Source organism: Lampetra fluviatilis, chromosome 50, assembly GCF_964198595.1.
Source record: "Lampetra fluviatilis chromosome 50, kcLamFluv1.1, whole genome shotgun sequence".
In the NCBI taxonomy this organism is placed as follows: Eukaryota; Metazoa; Chordata; class Hyperoartia; order Petromyzontiformes; family Petromyzontidae; genus Lampetra; species Lampetra fluviatilis.
In genome coordinates, this window is record NC_136324.1 from 9,444,055 (window position 1) to 9,457,697 (window position 13,643).

The 13,643-nt window shown below is 53.4% G+C and overlaps 1 protein-coding gene across 1 annotated transcript in view; it reads left to right on the forward strand.

Moving 5' to 3' along the window:
• Window positions 1-7,185: 7,185 nt before the first annotated feature.
• LOC144948698 (inositol polyphosphate 5-phosphatase OCRL-like) overlaps window positions 7,186-13,643 on the forward strand; it is a 51,454-nt gene continuing 44,996 nt past the window's right edge. The window contains exons 1-3 of the mRNA XM_078878364.1: window positions 7,186-7,320; window positions 7,849-7,946; window positions 9,352-9,378. Of these exons, the coding sequence (XP_078734490.1) occupies window positions 7,235-7,320; window positions 7,849-7,946; window positions 9,352-9,378 (211 nt within the window). The 5' untranslated portion in view covers window positions 7,186-7,234. The remainder of the gene's footprint in view (window positions 7,321-7,848; window positions 7,947-9,351; window positions 9,379-13,643) is intronic.

Below are 13,643 nucleotides of genomic sequence, written 5' to 3' on the forward strand. Positions count from 1 at the left end.
ACTCCCAGCCCCGCCCACTCCCCCCCTCTATCTCTCCTCCCTGGCTCCTTCCCCGTCTCTTACCTATATAGCCCCTTGTTACAGCAGCTCATTTGCCCACTTCAGCATTTGTTTCTTGCTGTGGTTGTCCCACCTAATGATGGACGTTTGTGTTGCGCCAGAAACGTCGTGATTTATTATTTTATTTCTATTATTATTTCTATCATTTTATTATGTATTATTGATTATTTATTTATACCTACGTGACTTTACCGAAAAAACCTAAGAGTATGAATCCTTGCAGTCACGAAAGCTTCAAATCTAGAATCTAGGAGCAAACCTGGAAAAGCAGTTGCGAGTAGCAACATCATCAACACCAGCTAACATCACACGCCTCGCCAAAGAGAAGCAGTTCCAGCCATCACATTAGGGGCGAGTTAATTAAATGTTTGACCAAATATAACGTTGATAATTTTGTATGGCCCGCGAATGATGTTATAAATATCCAAATGGCCCATGGCAGAAAAAATGTTCCCCACCCCTGATTTAGGGGAATCACCGTCTCGTATGCAACCGAATTTGAAGAAAATGGCTCTCGTTATTTTTTGGTTTCCGACCCTCGGCGGAGGTTAATATCAAAACTGCCGACCCTTGACCGAGTGCCAACAATGGCCTCTTTAGGGCACGCTGGTGCAGCAGGGTGGAACGGCAGCGTGCACGGGAGTGGCAAACCCGCGAGGTGTTAGGTGTTAACTGCAATATTTATCGCAGGTAATCTATGATTTTATGTACATATTATGCTGTACACAAATAGTGCGTTGTTGCAGACATTGCCCGCTCGGCGTAGGTGTTGGTGGTGTTCTGTGCGGCGTCGGCGGCGTTCGGAGTAACAAGGGGGTCGAGAGGTTTGTCGCTTTTTTCACGAGACCTGTTGGAGTGCCACTGAGCGGGCGGGACGTAGGAGGCCGAATGTCACCGGACCTGTCGACGCGTGGTGCAATGCCTCCCGTACACGTACCTGTAATTACATGCCTGTCAACCCCTTATCAGTGCCCCCACCTTATTACACACCAATTCAGACCTTATTGGTCACCCCGTGCCGTTATAATTCTCACCGTTCATCCTACAAAGTCCCATCACGAGGGAGAAACACACATATATAGACAAAAATAATATATTGCCCATATTGAAACGGCTGTACGCCGTATGGACCTGAAAACTCAATTATTCCTGCACACGAACTACGGGGTAAACCGTATGGGTTGACAGGTATGCGTACACACACACACACGTACTGTACGGCACCGTGACTGCACATGTAGCGCGTGTTGAGATCGCAGCGTGAAGAACAACAACAATACTAATAAACAGAGGTGTGGACTCGAGTCATGTGACTTGGACTCGAGTCAGACTCGAGTCATGAATTTGATGACTTGCGACTCGACTTGGACTTGCATAACAATGACTTTGTCCCACCTATGAGATGTGGACTCGAGTCATGTGACTTGGACTCGAGTCAGACTCGAGTCATGAATTTGATGACTTGCGACTCGACTTGGACTTGCATAACAATGACTTTGTCCCACCTCTGCTAATAAATACCGCCGATCTTGAGCCACCTCTCCGTGCCCAGCCTCTTGACCCCGCGGCAGCTCGCACGGTCGGCCGCGGCCGCCGCGTCGTTGAATTCGTAGCGCCTGCGATCGTGCACGGGGTGGGGGGTCACGCACAACATCGTTAACATTTGTAGGCGTGCGGCGAATGTGTTACCGGCCTCCTCCACCCCAACAGGATAGCCCCCACGTAGGCGTGACCTCGTCTCTCCGCTTGGAAGGTTACAGCAAGGAAGGGCGCGCTGATGTAAGACGCTCAACACCGTCGTGAATTTAGCGCTACGAACCCGGCGACAACGAGTTCTTGGGCCTCACCTAGGTCGACTCAGCCTCAAATGAGGACCTGGTGCAGTGTGGTAACATCGCCACGGAGGAGACAAAGGCGCTCGGGCGTGGTTCTGACCACCAAACACCTCGTGTGCCGTGCCGGCCTTCATAGGTGCTTGCAAACATCACTTGCCCTAACAGTCTGTTACAGGCTATACGGGGGATCTTTGTCTTTGTAGAGTATGGGGCCGTCCATAAATGACGTCACGCGATCTTGGCCGTTTTTTGACCCTCCCCCTCTCGTCACACGGCGTCACAAAAAGTCAGACCCCCCCTCAAATATCACGTCACGAAACTCTGCCCCCCCTAAAACCATATTTCCATTTTGAAAATAAAACATGCTTCAAATCACTTTAAACTATTGTCATGGTAGTGCGTATTTAATGTGGCAATGCACTCTGATGTTGTAGGAGAAAACATTTACTAAACAGGAGGCGTTGGAAAGCTGAGAAGCAAAATGCTCCTTCATGGAATTAATAAAAGGTGACCTTAGTAAATATAAATAATCAAATAGTTAATAATGAAAATTAATCCTAATTAGTGTTGTTATAACAAGTCTATTTAATTAATTAGAACGTGTTGTTGAAATTTATTTAAAGTTGCGCATTTTTATGTGACGTCACATTTCTCAAACCCTCCCCCCCTCGTCACACATCGCCACAAATGTCTGACCCCCCTCCCCCCCTAGGTGCGTGACGTCATTTATGGACGGCCCCGATAGAATGGAGGCAGAGCAACACCTCACCACACCTCACCATTCCTCACTGCTCCTCACCAGCCTCTCCTCACCCATCAGTTCACCTCACCCAATCCCACATTTTAACTCTCCACCTTCGTCACTCAACCTCACTCACCTGCTCCTCACTCACCAGACCTCCTCACCCCCCTCACCCTCCCACTCCTCACCCCCCACACCTCACCCTCCCACACCTCACCCCCTACCCCTCACCCCTCCTCACCCCCCACACCTCACCCCCACCCCTCCTCACCCCCCACCCCTTACCCCTCCTCACCCCCCACACCTCACCCCTCCTTACCCCCCACTCGCCCCGCCCCTGAAGCCACTCGCCCCGCCCCTCCTCCTCTCGCCCCGCCCCCGCGACGTCACGGGGCACCCCCAGGAAGAGCGGAGCGGAGTCCCCGCAGGGAGAGAGAGAGAAGCGGACAAGAGGCTCCAATCTCTCTCCTCTCGACTCAACCTCTCTCCTCTCTCCTCCTTTCTCCTCCTCCTGCTGCTCCTCTCCCCTCCTGCTGCTGCTGCTCCTGCTGCTGCTGCCGGGGTGGGGTGGAGGCAGCGCGGCAGGGAGCCGCGATGGAGCTCGTGAAGGCGACGCTGAGCGGAGCGGCGCGGTGCCTCGCCATATCCTTCCAGCACGACGCGCGGCGGGGTTGACCCGCCGGGGTAACCCAGGGCAACGCCGGTTACCCCTGGAAACCGAGGGCAACACAAGTTACCCCCTGGTAACCCGTGGCAACCGCGGCCACGGGTTACCACGGGCTTACCCGGGGTGTTTGTTGTTGTAACTTGCTGACGCGCCCCCAAATTGGACATCCGTGAAACAACAAAGAGCTTCATAGCTCATCGGATTCCTCCAGGGATCAATACAGATCATGATAGCCTTGATGGCCTTGACAGGGGTAACGAGGTAACGGTGATCTGGGCATGATGTCGAGTACACGGAAGTTATCCCGATGCGGCTTAACCTCATTACCCTGACACTTCGTGTTAACACCCACACGGGTTCGCACCCCACGTGGACTGCTCTGGGGTAACTTCGCGGGCTCCGCTTGACATTATATAACGAGTTGTGCCCTGATAGGCTATCCTGGCCACATGTACACTGGCTACTGTGACAGGTTACCCCGTGAGGTTACCTCGGCGTTAAGCCCGTAGGCTACAACGGTTTAACCACCACAAGGTTAACAACATTGGTGGCTTGCCCTGATTAGGTTACCCTGGGGTAACAGGCTCCATGGCAGTGCAGGCCAAGAGGAAAGTGATATTATTGTTGCGCTCGCAGAGAGAATGAGTGACATCTCGACGTTTCGGTTGGCTGGCCTCCAGCAGGAAGTGCATGACACTCGATGATGGGTAACGCCGGAATGCGCCCGATCTCGATAGAGCTCGGAAGCTAAGCCGGTTGAGCCTGGACGGTGCTTGGATGGGCCACCGCGATGCTCGACAGACAGGTGTTATAGGCTCTGTGGCGGGCAGTCGAGGGCAGCGCAGTAGCAGCATCCCTTCATTCTGCCCCACCGCGCACCTTCACCAGCCCGCACTGACCCACGCGGTGAAGTATGGTCAAACGACCCCGACGTCCCGCAAGGTGCGGGGAAACCGTCGTCCAGCAGTGGATTGGAGGGCCCTCATCTGGCAGGGCGCAGCGGTGGCCAGGAGATGTTAACTACCTCGCCTGGTAGACAGGAGGGCGTGGGTTTGATCCCGACCCTGACTCCCTGTCGTCGCGTGGATTATGCTTCGTTTTTCCCTCCACGTTTAGAATCAACTTCACGCATTTAGAGTAATTGGCTGCTATAAATGTCCACATGATGATAACCCTCTTCGTTAAGCTATCATTTGTGCAGCCAGGTCGCATCTGAAAAAGCGCTGCATAGCTCAAGGGGGCCTTACCTGGTTAAATACACAAATTAGTTTAGTTGAGGATTGGAGGCCCTCCTCTAGCAGTGGATTGATTAAATGGGCTGCCGCTGTGCAACGTTAAGGTGGTGGCAGTCGGTGTTGGTGGTGGCGGCGTGGGGAGTGATTGCGGTGCTGCAGGTCGTGGTGGTGGTGGTGTGGGGAGTGATTGTGGTGGTGGTGTGGGGAGTGATTGTGGTGCTGCAGGTCGTGGTGGTGGTGTGGGGAGTGATTGCGGTGCTGCAGGTCGTGGTGGTGGTGGTGTGGGGAGTGATTGTGGTGCTGCAGGTCGTGGTGGTGGTGTGGGGAGTGATTGCGGTGCTGCAGGTCGTGGTGGTGGTGGTGGTGGTGTGGGGAGTGATTGTGGTGCTGCAGGTCGTGGTGGTGGTGGTGGTGTGGGGAGTGATTGCGGTGCTGCAGGTCGTGGTGTGGGGAGTGATTGTGGTGCTGCAGGTCGTGGTGGTGTTGGTGGTGGTGTGGGGAGTGATTGCGGTGCTGCAGGTCGTGGTGGTGGTGTGGGGAGTGATTGTGGTGCTGCAGGTCGTGGTGGTGGTGTGGGGAGTGATTGCGGTGCTGCAGGTCGTGGTGGTGGTGTGGGGAGTGATTGTGGTGCTGCAGGTCGTGGTGGTGTTGGTGGTGGTGTGGGGAGTGATTGCGGTGCTGCAGGTCGTGGTGGTGGTGTGGGGAGTGATTGCGGTGCTGCAGGTCGTGGTGGTGGTGGTGGTGTGGGGAGTGATTGTGGTGCTGCAGGTCGTGGTGGTGGTGGTGGTGTGGGGAGTGATTGCGGTGCTGCAGGTCGTGGTGGTGGTGGTGGTGGTGTGGGGAGTGATTGTGGTGCTGCAGGTCGTGGTGGTGGTGTGGGGAGTGATTGTGGTGCTGCAGGTCGTGGTGGTGGTGGTGGTGTGGGGAGTGATTGCGGTGCTGCAGGTCGTGGTGGTGGTGGTGGTGTGGGGAGTGATTGTGGTGCTGCAGGTCGTGGTGTGGGGAGTGATTGTGGTGCTGCAGGTCGTGGTGGTGTTGGTGGTGGTGTGGGGAGTGATTGCGGTGCTGCAGGTCGTGGTGGTGGTGGTGGTGTGGGGAGTGATTGTGGTGCTGCAGGTCGTGGTGTGGGGAGTGATTGTGGTGCTGCAGGTCGTGGTGGTGTTGGTGGTGGTGTGGGGAGTGATTGCGGTGCTGCAGGTCGTGGTGGTGGTGTGGGGAGTGATTGCGGTGCTACAGGTCGTGGTGGTGGTGTGGGGAGTGATTGCGGTGCTGCAGGTCGTGGTGGTGGTGTGGGGAGTGATTGCGGTGCTGCAGGTCGTGGTGGTGGTGTGGGGAGTGATTGCGGTGCTGCAGGTCGTGGTGGTGGTGTGGGGAGTGATTGCGGTGCTGCAGGTCGTGGTGGTGGTGTGGGGAGTGATTGCGGTGCTGCAGGTCGTGGTGGTGTTGGTGGTGGTGTGGGGAGTGATTGCGGTGCTGCAGGTCGTGGTGGTGGTGGTGGTGTGGGGAGTGATTGTGGTGCTGCAGGTCGTGGTGGTGGTGGTGGTGTGGGGAGTGATTGTGGTGCTGCAGGTCGTGGTGGTGGTGTGGGGAGTGATTGTGGTGCTGCAGGTCGTGGTGGTGGTGGTGGTGTGGGGAGTGATTGCGGTGCTGCAGGTCGTGGTGGTGGTGGTGGTGTGGGGAGTGATTGTGGTGCTGCAGGTCGTGGTGGTGGTGGTGGTGTGGGGAGTGATTGCGGTGCTGCAGGTCGTGGTGGTGGTGGTGGTGTGGGGAGTGATTGTGGTGCTGCAGGTCGTGGTGTGGGGAGTGATTGTGGTGCTGCAGGTCGTGGTGGTGTTGGTGGTGGTGTGGGGAGTGATTGCGGTGCTGCAGGTCGTGGTGGTGGTGGTGGTGTGGGGAGTGATTGTGGTGCTGCAGGTCGTGGTGTGGGGGAGTGATTGTGGTGCTGCAGGTCGTGGTGGTGTTGGTGGTGGTGTGGGGAGTGATTGCGGTGCTGCAGGTCGTGGTGGTGGTGTGGGGAGTGATTGCGGTGCTACAGGTCGTGGTGGTGGTGTGGGGAGCGATTGCGGTGCTACAGGTCGTGGTGGTGGTGTGGGGAGCGATTGCGGTGCTGCAGGTCGTGGTGGTGGTGTGGGGAGTGATTGCGGTGCTGCAGGTCGTGGTGGTGGTGTGGGGAGTGATTGCGGTGCTGCAGGTCGTGGTGGTGGTGTGGGGAGTGATTGCGGTGCTGCAGGTCGTGGTGGTGTTGGTGGTGGTGTGGGGAGTGATTGCGGTGCTGCAGGTCGTGGTGGTGTTGGTGGTGGTGTGGGGAGTGATTGCGGTGCTGCAGGTCGTGGTGGTGGTGTGGGGAGTGATTGCGGTGCTGCTGGTCGTGGTGGTGGTGGTGTGTGGGGAGCGGTCGAGTTGCGGTTAGCGCTGTGCTGCGAACCCAGAGACCCGAATTCGATTCCCGCTCACGGTCATGGGCCTCCCCTAGGTCGACGCAGCCTCAAATGAGGACCTGGTGCGATGTGCAAACATCGCTTCTGGGGAGACAAAGGCAGCGGGGCGTGGTGTTGGCCACCCACCCACTCCCTCGTGCGCCGTGCTGACCTTCATAGGTGCTCGCTAACAGCACTTGCCCCAGCAGTCTGTTACGGCTACACGGGGTGGGGGGGCGTGATCTTCGTCTTTGGTGAGGGATGCTGTGTGCTCCTTAATGTTTGCGCACGCAACCAAGGCCTCCAAGCTCGGCGGGCAGGACTCCCACGTGTGCGCCCTGGTGTGCTCCGGGGACAAGCACGCGTGAGTTCTGACACCGCGCCACCAGCTACCACCCGTGTCTTGCCGTGTCACCGTGTGTCACCTTCTTTAGGGGAGGCTTCCATCCAGCGGTGGGTTAATTATGGCTGCCTGCTGATTATGATGATTTACAAATTGTTAGTTTGGCTTTATTAGTACGCTTGTGTGTATGTATGTTGAATTTCTTTTGGACTGTCACCCGTGCTTATCGGAGGTGCTTTGTTGCCCAGGAAAGCTTCACTGAGTCTTAAGACTCCCAGTTGAGTAATTTGTATGAATTTTAGCATTGCGATGTTATGGTCAACGCCGGTTACATTGTGTGGTATTTTTTTAGCTATGGGAGGAAACCAGAGAACCCGGGGGTGAAACAAACCCACGCAGATCAGGGGGAAGGGAACGTACAAACTCCACACGTCACACCCGAGCCGGGAGTCGAACACAGAACCCTCGCTGGCATTAGGTACATGTGTCGCCGCTGCTGTGCTGCCGCTGCCTGTAGCATCACGGCGTGCCACCCGCCGTTTGTCGCAGGCTCTTCGTCTACTCGCTCAACCACACATTGCCGGGGAGCAAGGCGCTCCGACTGGAGTGGCTGATGCCGGTCGACGGCTCCTTCTCGCTCTCCGCTGGTGAGGTTTTGGCTCGGTCTACCCGCCGTCGCTTCTACTCGCAAAGCGCCAGTGACCGCGCTTCTTAAGCATTCGCGCAGACGATGTGCTGTGTGTAATTCTGCGTGTGCGAGCAAATGTTCTGTTTGGTGGTGGCGGTGTGCGTGCGTGTCTTGTGTATTGTGTCCGTGCACTGGGGATCAGCGTGCAGCGGTTAGCACGCTGCGCTACGAACCCGCTTACGGCCCGACTTCAATTCACGCTCGCGGGCATTGCCAGAGACGGCTATCTCAACCGGTACTGGGACTCTCCTAAGTCGACTCCACCACATGAGTAACTGGTTCAGTGTCTAAACAGCAACACTGGGGAGACAAAGGCGGCCGGGCATGGTGCTGGCCACCCACCCGATCGTGTGCCGTGCCGGCCTTCATAGGTGTTATTCGCTAACAGCAATTGGCCCAACAGTCTGTTAAAGGCTACACGGGGGGTCTTTGTCGCTGTACTGTCTGCGCAGGCGTGTGTAGATTAGATAGCAGCACAGGGAGCAGGGTGCCGGCCTAACTGTTCTGATTGTTGAGAGCTGTTGCCCACGTGACCCTCTGGTCAACTTGGTTGATTTCACATCCCGGTTTGGGGTTGACGTGTCACATCATACATCTGGGGTCAATAAAAATCGGCACTACTCTTTGACGAGTTGGTTGTTCAACAGATAGCAGTCCCTACTATGGGAACGTGGAATTTCCACCAATAGCTCAGAGGAGCACTGTCCCCATATACGTTTTAAGGAGTAAGACGTGAACACCCTTTTAAATCCCCTTGTACACTTGGGATATTCCCACGCACTTCGCTACGGAGCTATTTTTTATTTTACCAGGTAAGGCCCACTGAGCTATATAGTTAATTTTTGGAAGCGACCTGGCCACAAATTATAGCTCAACGAAGCGGCTTATGTGGCAATGTATAGCAGCCAAATACTCTAAACGCGTGTTGATTCTAAATGTGAATGGAAAAACCGCAGGACACGGAGAAAAATCCATGCGACCACAGCAAGAGAGAGACATGCAAACTCCAAATATACATTTTGATTTAAAGCTCCAAATATACAGTCGTTAGGGTCGGGATTGAACCCACAACCTCCTGTATACCGGGCGAGGTAGTTAAAATCTCGCCACCATGGCTCCGGCTAACATCAGTGGCGAATGTTATATCTGAATCGGTTCCTGGCTGCCCAACCCCCTTCATCCCACACTGACCAACGTGGTGAAGTATGGCCAATCACCCCTCTGTGACTGGTGTGTGGGGGAGGCCTTCATCATCCAGGAGTGGGTTGACAAAACGAGTGGTTAATTAACTGATTGATCGCTTATGATTATGATAGATGAAGAGATTTTCCCGATGGCTGAACACTGATGTTGTTTTTTTGCAGAAGAGACTGGACCACGGACGAATAGAGGTACGTACGTATCAGCGGAACGTCATGACTGGAGTGTTTTAATTGAGAAGAATGGAACACATATCGTGTGTTGCGAATCCCCTCCAACGAGATCCCAACTGAATGTGACCGTAATGGGCAGCAGGAAGGCACGCGCACCGTACATAGCCAACCGTGCTACTCGGAGGTGCACCACTGTGGCATAGGCAATTAAAACACAATTGCGCAAGGTTTCTAACTGTTGCAGTTGTATGTGTGACAAGGCGGTGGGTATCAGTGGTGTAGCAGTTAGCGCTACGAACCCGGCAACCCTAGTTTGATTCCCGCTCACGGCCAACATCTGAACCGGTCCTGGGCCTCTCCTAGGTTTACTCAGCCTCAAATGAGTACTTGGTGTGATGTGTAACCATCGCCACTGGTGAGACAAAGGCGGCTGGGTGTGGTGCCGGCCAGCCACTTCCTCGTGTGTCGTGCCGGCCTTATAAGTGCTTGCTAATAGCACTTGGCTCAACAGTCTGTAAAGCTATATGGGGGATCTTTGACTTTGTGAGACGACCACTTTAGCCTCTGTGCTGTGAAGAAGGACCATCGCCTGAACCGTCGCACATTTTTTGAAGGCCACTGTTATGGGCTAATGTGTTTTTGTGTGTGTTACTTGTTACTCATGTGTTTGATTGGGTGTGATAGTCACTCTATAAATGCTTACTGTGTAAATGCGCACTGTATAAGTGATAGATATACATTGCGTGTATATACGTGTCGTAACGTGCTGTCTTGCGTGTGTGTGGGGGGCTGTGGTGAGCGCGCTGAGCTCCAAAATCCGGTACCCCGAGTTCGATTCACGCTCACAGCCAACACCAGTGTGACGATTATCTGAACCGGTCTTGAGCCTCCCCTAGGTCGAATCAACCTCAAATGAGTACCTGTTACGATGTGTAAACATCGCCACTCAGGAGACAAAGGTGGCCAGGCGTGGTGCTGGCCACCCAACCCCTCATTTGCCATGCCAGCCGTAATAGGTGCTTGCTCACAGCACTGACCCCAATTCTTAAGGCTACACGGGGATCTTTGTGTGTACACGTGTAACCGCCTGTTTGCTATGTACATGTGTATGTATGAGTTTGTATAGGTGTGTATAATGGAGGTGTGGACACGTGTCACCGCCTGTTTGCTATGTGTGGCCACCATTGAGATGCTCCATCTCAAAGGATGTTGAAAGTGAACTTGTAATAAAAAAAAAATACTTAAAACTTATCAATTGAAATGTACTTTTATAGCTTGATTAGTTTCACATTTTCCACTAGGCCTGCTTTCTCATTACCAGCCACCACTGCTGCCGTATGCTGTGATTCTCGGTTGTTTTGCAGCATTGTTATCCCCGTTCGTGAGTAGGATACTTTTATTTTTTTACAAACAGCCAGGCTGTGCGAACCTGTGAGGGTTATCCTCTTGAATGTGTGGGGTTTCTCTAGGCACTCCAGGTTTCTCTCGCATGAAAAAATGCTCATTAACAATGACTCCTGGGCAAACACGTGACAATAAATAGGCTCTTGTGAGTATTCCGCTCTCAGTAGGCCCTGTAGTTTCTGGCCTACAAGGCCTAGCAAGAAGCAAGGCCTAGCAAGGAGCAAGGACAAGCAAGGATCAAGGCCAGGCAAGGGGCAAGGCCGAGCACGGGGCAAGGCTTAACAAGGGGCAAGGCCTGGCAAGGAGCAAAGCCTAGCGAGGAGCAAAGCCGAGCGAGGGGCAAGGCCTAGCGAGGAGCAAGGCCTGGCAAGGAGTGCCTGGGCAGGTATTTTTGACAGAGGTAACTTCTCTTGTGGCTGACGCTCGGTGTTATAGGCCCCGAGGCTTCTACTTTGCAAATGAGAATTAACAAACAAAGAGCTTTTACTGAGTCGGCTTTGCAGGGACTTGTCCCAGCAGTCGCTGGGTTCCCACGAAGAGAGGGTCCGGAGGGTCATGACAGGAACAACGAGAGTTTGTGCACAACGTGTGTGGTGACCCTGGTGATAAACGCTTGATACTCTTGAAAATATATTTTTTCCTCTTTAAGTTTCAATCGTGTGTGAAGGTGTGGAATTGGTGTTGTTTTATGTTTTTAATACACATTTACATGTTCTGTATTTTAACCTGTGATGAGGCGGGGAATGGGGAGTGGTGGCACAGTGGTACGCGCATGGCACGATGCAGCCAGCAACCTGATGTTGATTCCCATTCACGTCGAGTGAGTGATGTCTGTTCTGGTCTTGGCTCCCCTTCCGTCCACCAGCCCGCTCTGAACAGCACAGTGAAGCATGCTGGTCAAACATCTCCCATAGTTGGTTAAACATCTCACATAGCTGGCACGGCATGGGGATGCCTTCATCCAGCGGTGGATTGACAAAGGCCTGTAATTTATATGTGATTATTAATTAAACCTAGGTTTCCCTCGCAGTCGATAATTGTTCACAGCAGGCCTGCTCATAACTAGAGGTGGTCTGTCTATTGACGCATTGCATAGCAGTTCATCTCATGTAGGACGGGGAACCTGCGACAAGGTGGGCCAGACACGGCCCACAACTTCACTTCATGTGGCCCACGACCCCATGAGGCCCCCCGCAGTGCAGCAGCTCGTACACGCGTTATTTATTCGCCAATGCAAGCTTGGTCAAGCCCAAAGCGATTTCCCACTCGAATGAGCATTGAGGCATCAGTGCTTATCTCCTGGCAGAGCCAGTGGTGGAAGTTCCACGTCCCTACGGCACTGGCAAGTCTCTCCGTAGGAAAACCACTGTTTAGCAGTACTCTCTGTATCGACCCCAGAGGGATGATGGGTTATGTCAAGCATGGTATCCGTGTGTCTAGCTTCAGAACTGCGACCCGCCCTCACCGTGGCGGTGCGAGGAGACCAGGTGCGGGTGTCGCGCGGGCGCTGTATCTCTTGTGCATTTGGGTAGCGCAGAAGTCGTGTGGACGTGTGGTCACCCACCAAATTGGGTAAAGCGGAGGACGTGTGGTTGCCCCCTATTGGGTAAAGCGGAGGTCGTGTGGACGTGTGGTCGCCCACTTAATGGGTAGTGCGGAGGTCGTGTGGTCGTGTGGTTGCCCACCTATTGGGGAGCGTGGAGGTTGTATGGACGTGTGGTCACCCACCTATTGAGTAGCGCGGAGGGCGTATGGACGCGTAGTCGCCCGCCTATTGGGTAATGCGAAGGTCGTGTGGATGTGGGGTGGCTCACCTATTGGGTAGTGCGGAGGTCGTGTGGATATAGAGCAGATATGACTCCCACAAGATAATCTCTTTAACTAAACTTTCTAATTTTACCAGATAAGGCCCACTGAGCTATATAGCGCTTTTTCAGAAGCGACTTGGCCACAAATGATGGATCAACTAAGTGGCTTATCATCATGTGGAAATTTATAGCAGCCTAGTCATTGTTGTCGTTGCGGAGAATATAATAAAATTACCAATATTGTTGCTTATTTTACCTTCGGGGCTTAGGTTAGTCGTACGTTCTGTTCTACCTGCATGGGACAATCGTGATATAATATCCTAGACAATCGTGATATCAGATTCTAGACAATCATGATGTCAAATCCCAGACAATCGTGGTATTTCGTGATATTGAATCCGAGACAATCGTGATATCGGATCTTAAACAAATCGACCAGCTAGCTGCCAACCTTCCAATCGGAAGTTTGCGAGTTCACACCCTGGTTTGTCGTCGAATCATCATCCCTTGAAGGGTAAATAAAACCAGTACCACTTTGTGGGAAATTCAACAACGGTGGGATTCATCTTCGCCATAGTAACGTGGAACTTCCACCAATGGCTCAGGGTTGCACGTTGAAGATGAGCGCCAATGCCGCGGTGCTCGCTCGGGCAGGGAGTCGCTGTGACGGCCCAGTGAGGAGCGGGCTACCGAAATAAAAAACTAATTAAATTAACTTTTTATCTTACCAGAAGAGGCCCACTAAGCTGTGTAGTTCTTTTTCAGAAGCGAGCTGGCCACAAATGATAGCTCAACGAAGTGGCTTATCATCATCACATGGATATGTATAGCAGCCAAATACTCTAAACACGTGATGTTGATTCTAAATGTGGAGGGAAAAACCAGAGGACCCTGAGTAGAATACACACGACCACGGGGGGAAAGCACACAAACTCCAAATATACAGCAGGTGTCAGGGTCAGAATCGAACCCTCGACTTCCTGTATACCAGGCAAGGTAGTTAACATTTCCTAACCACCGTGACGATGATGTGAGAGAGACACCGCAAACTCCAATACACAGCAGGCATCA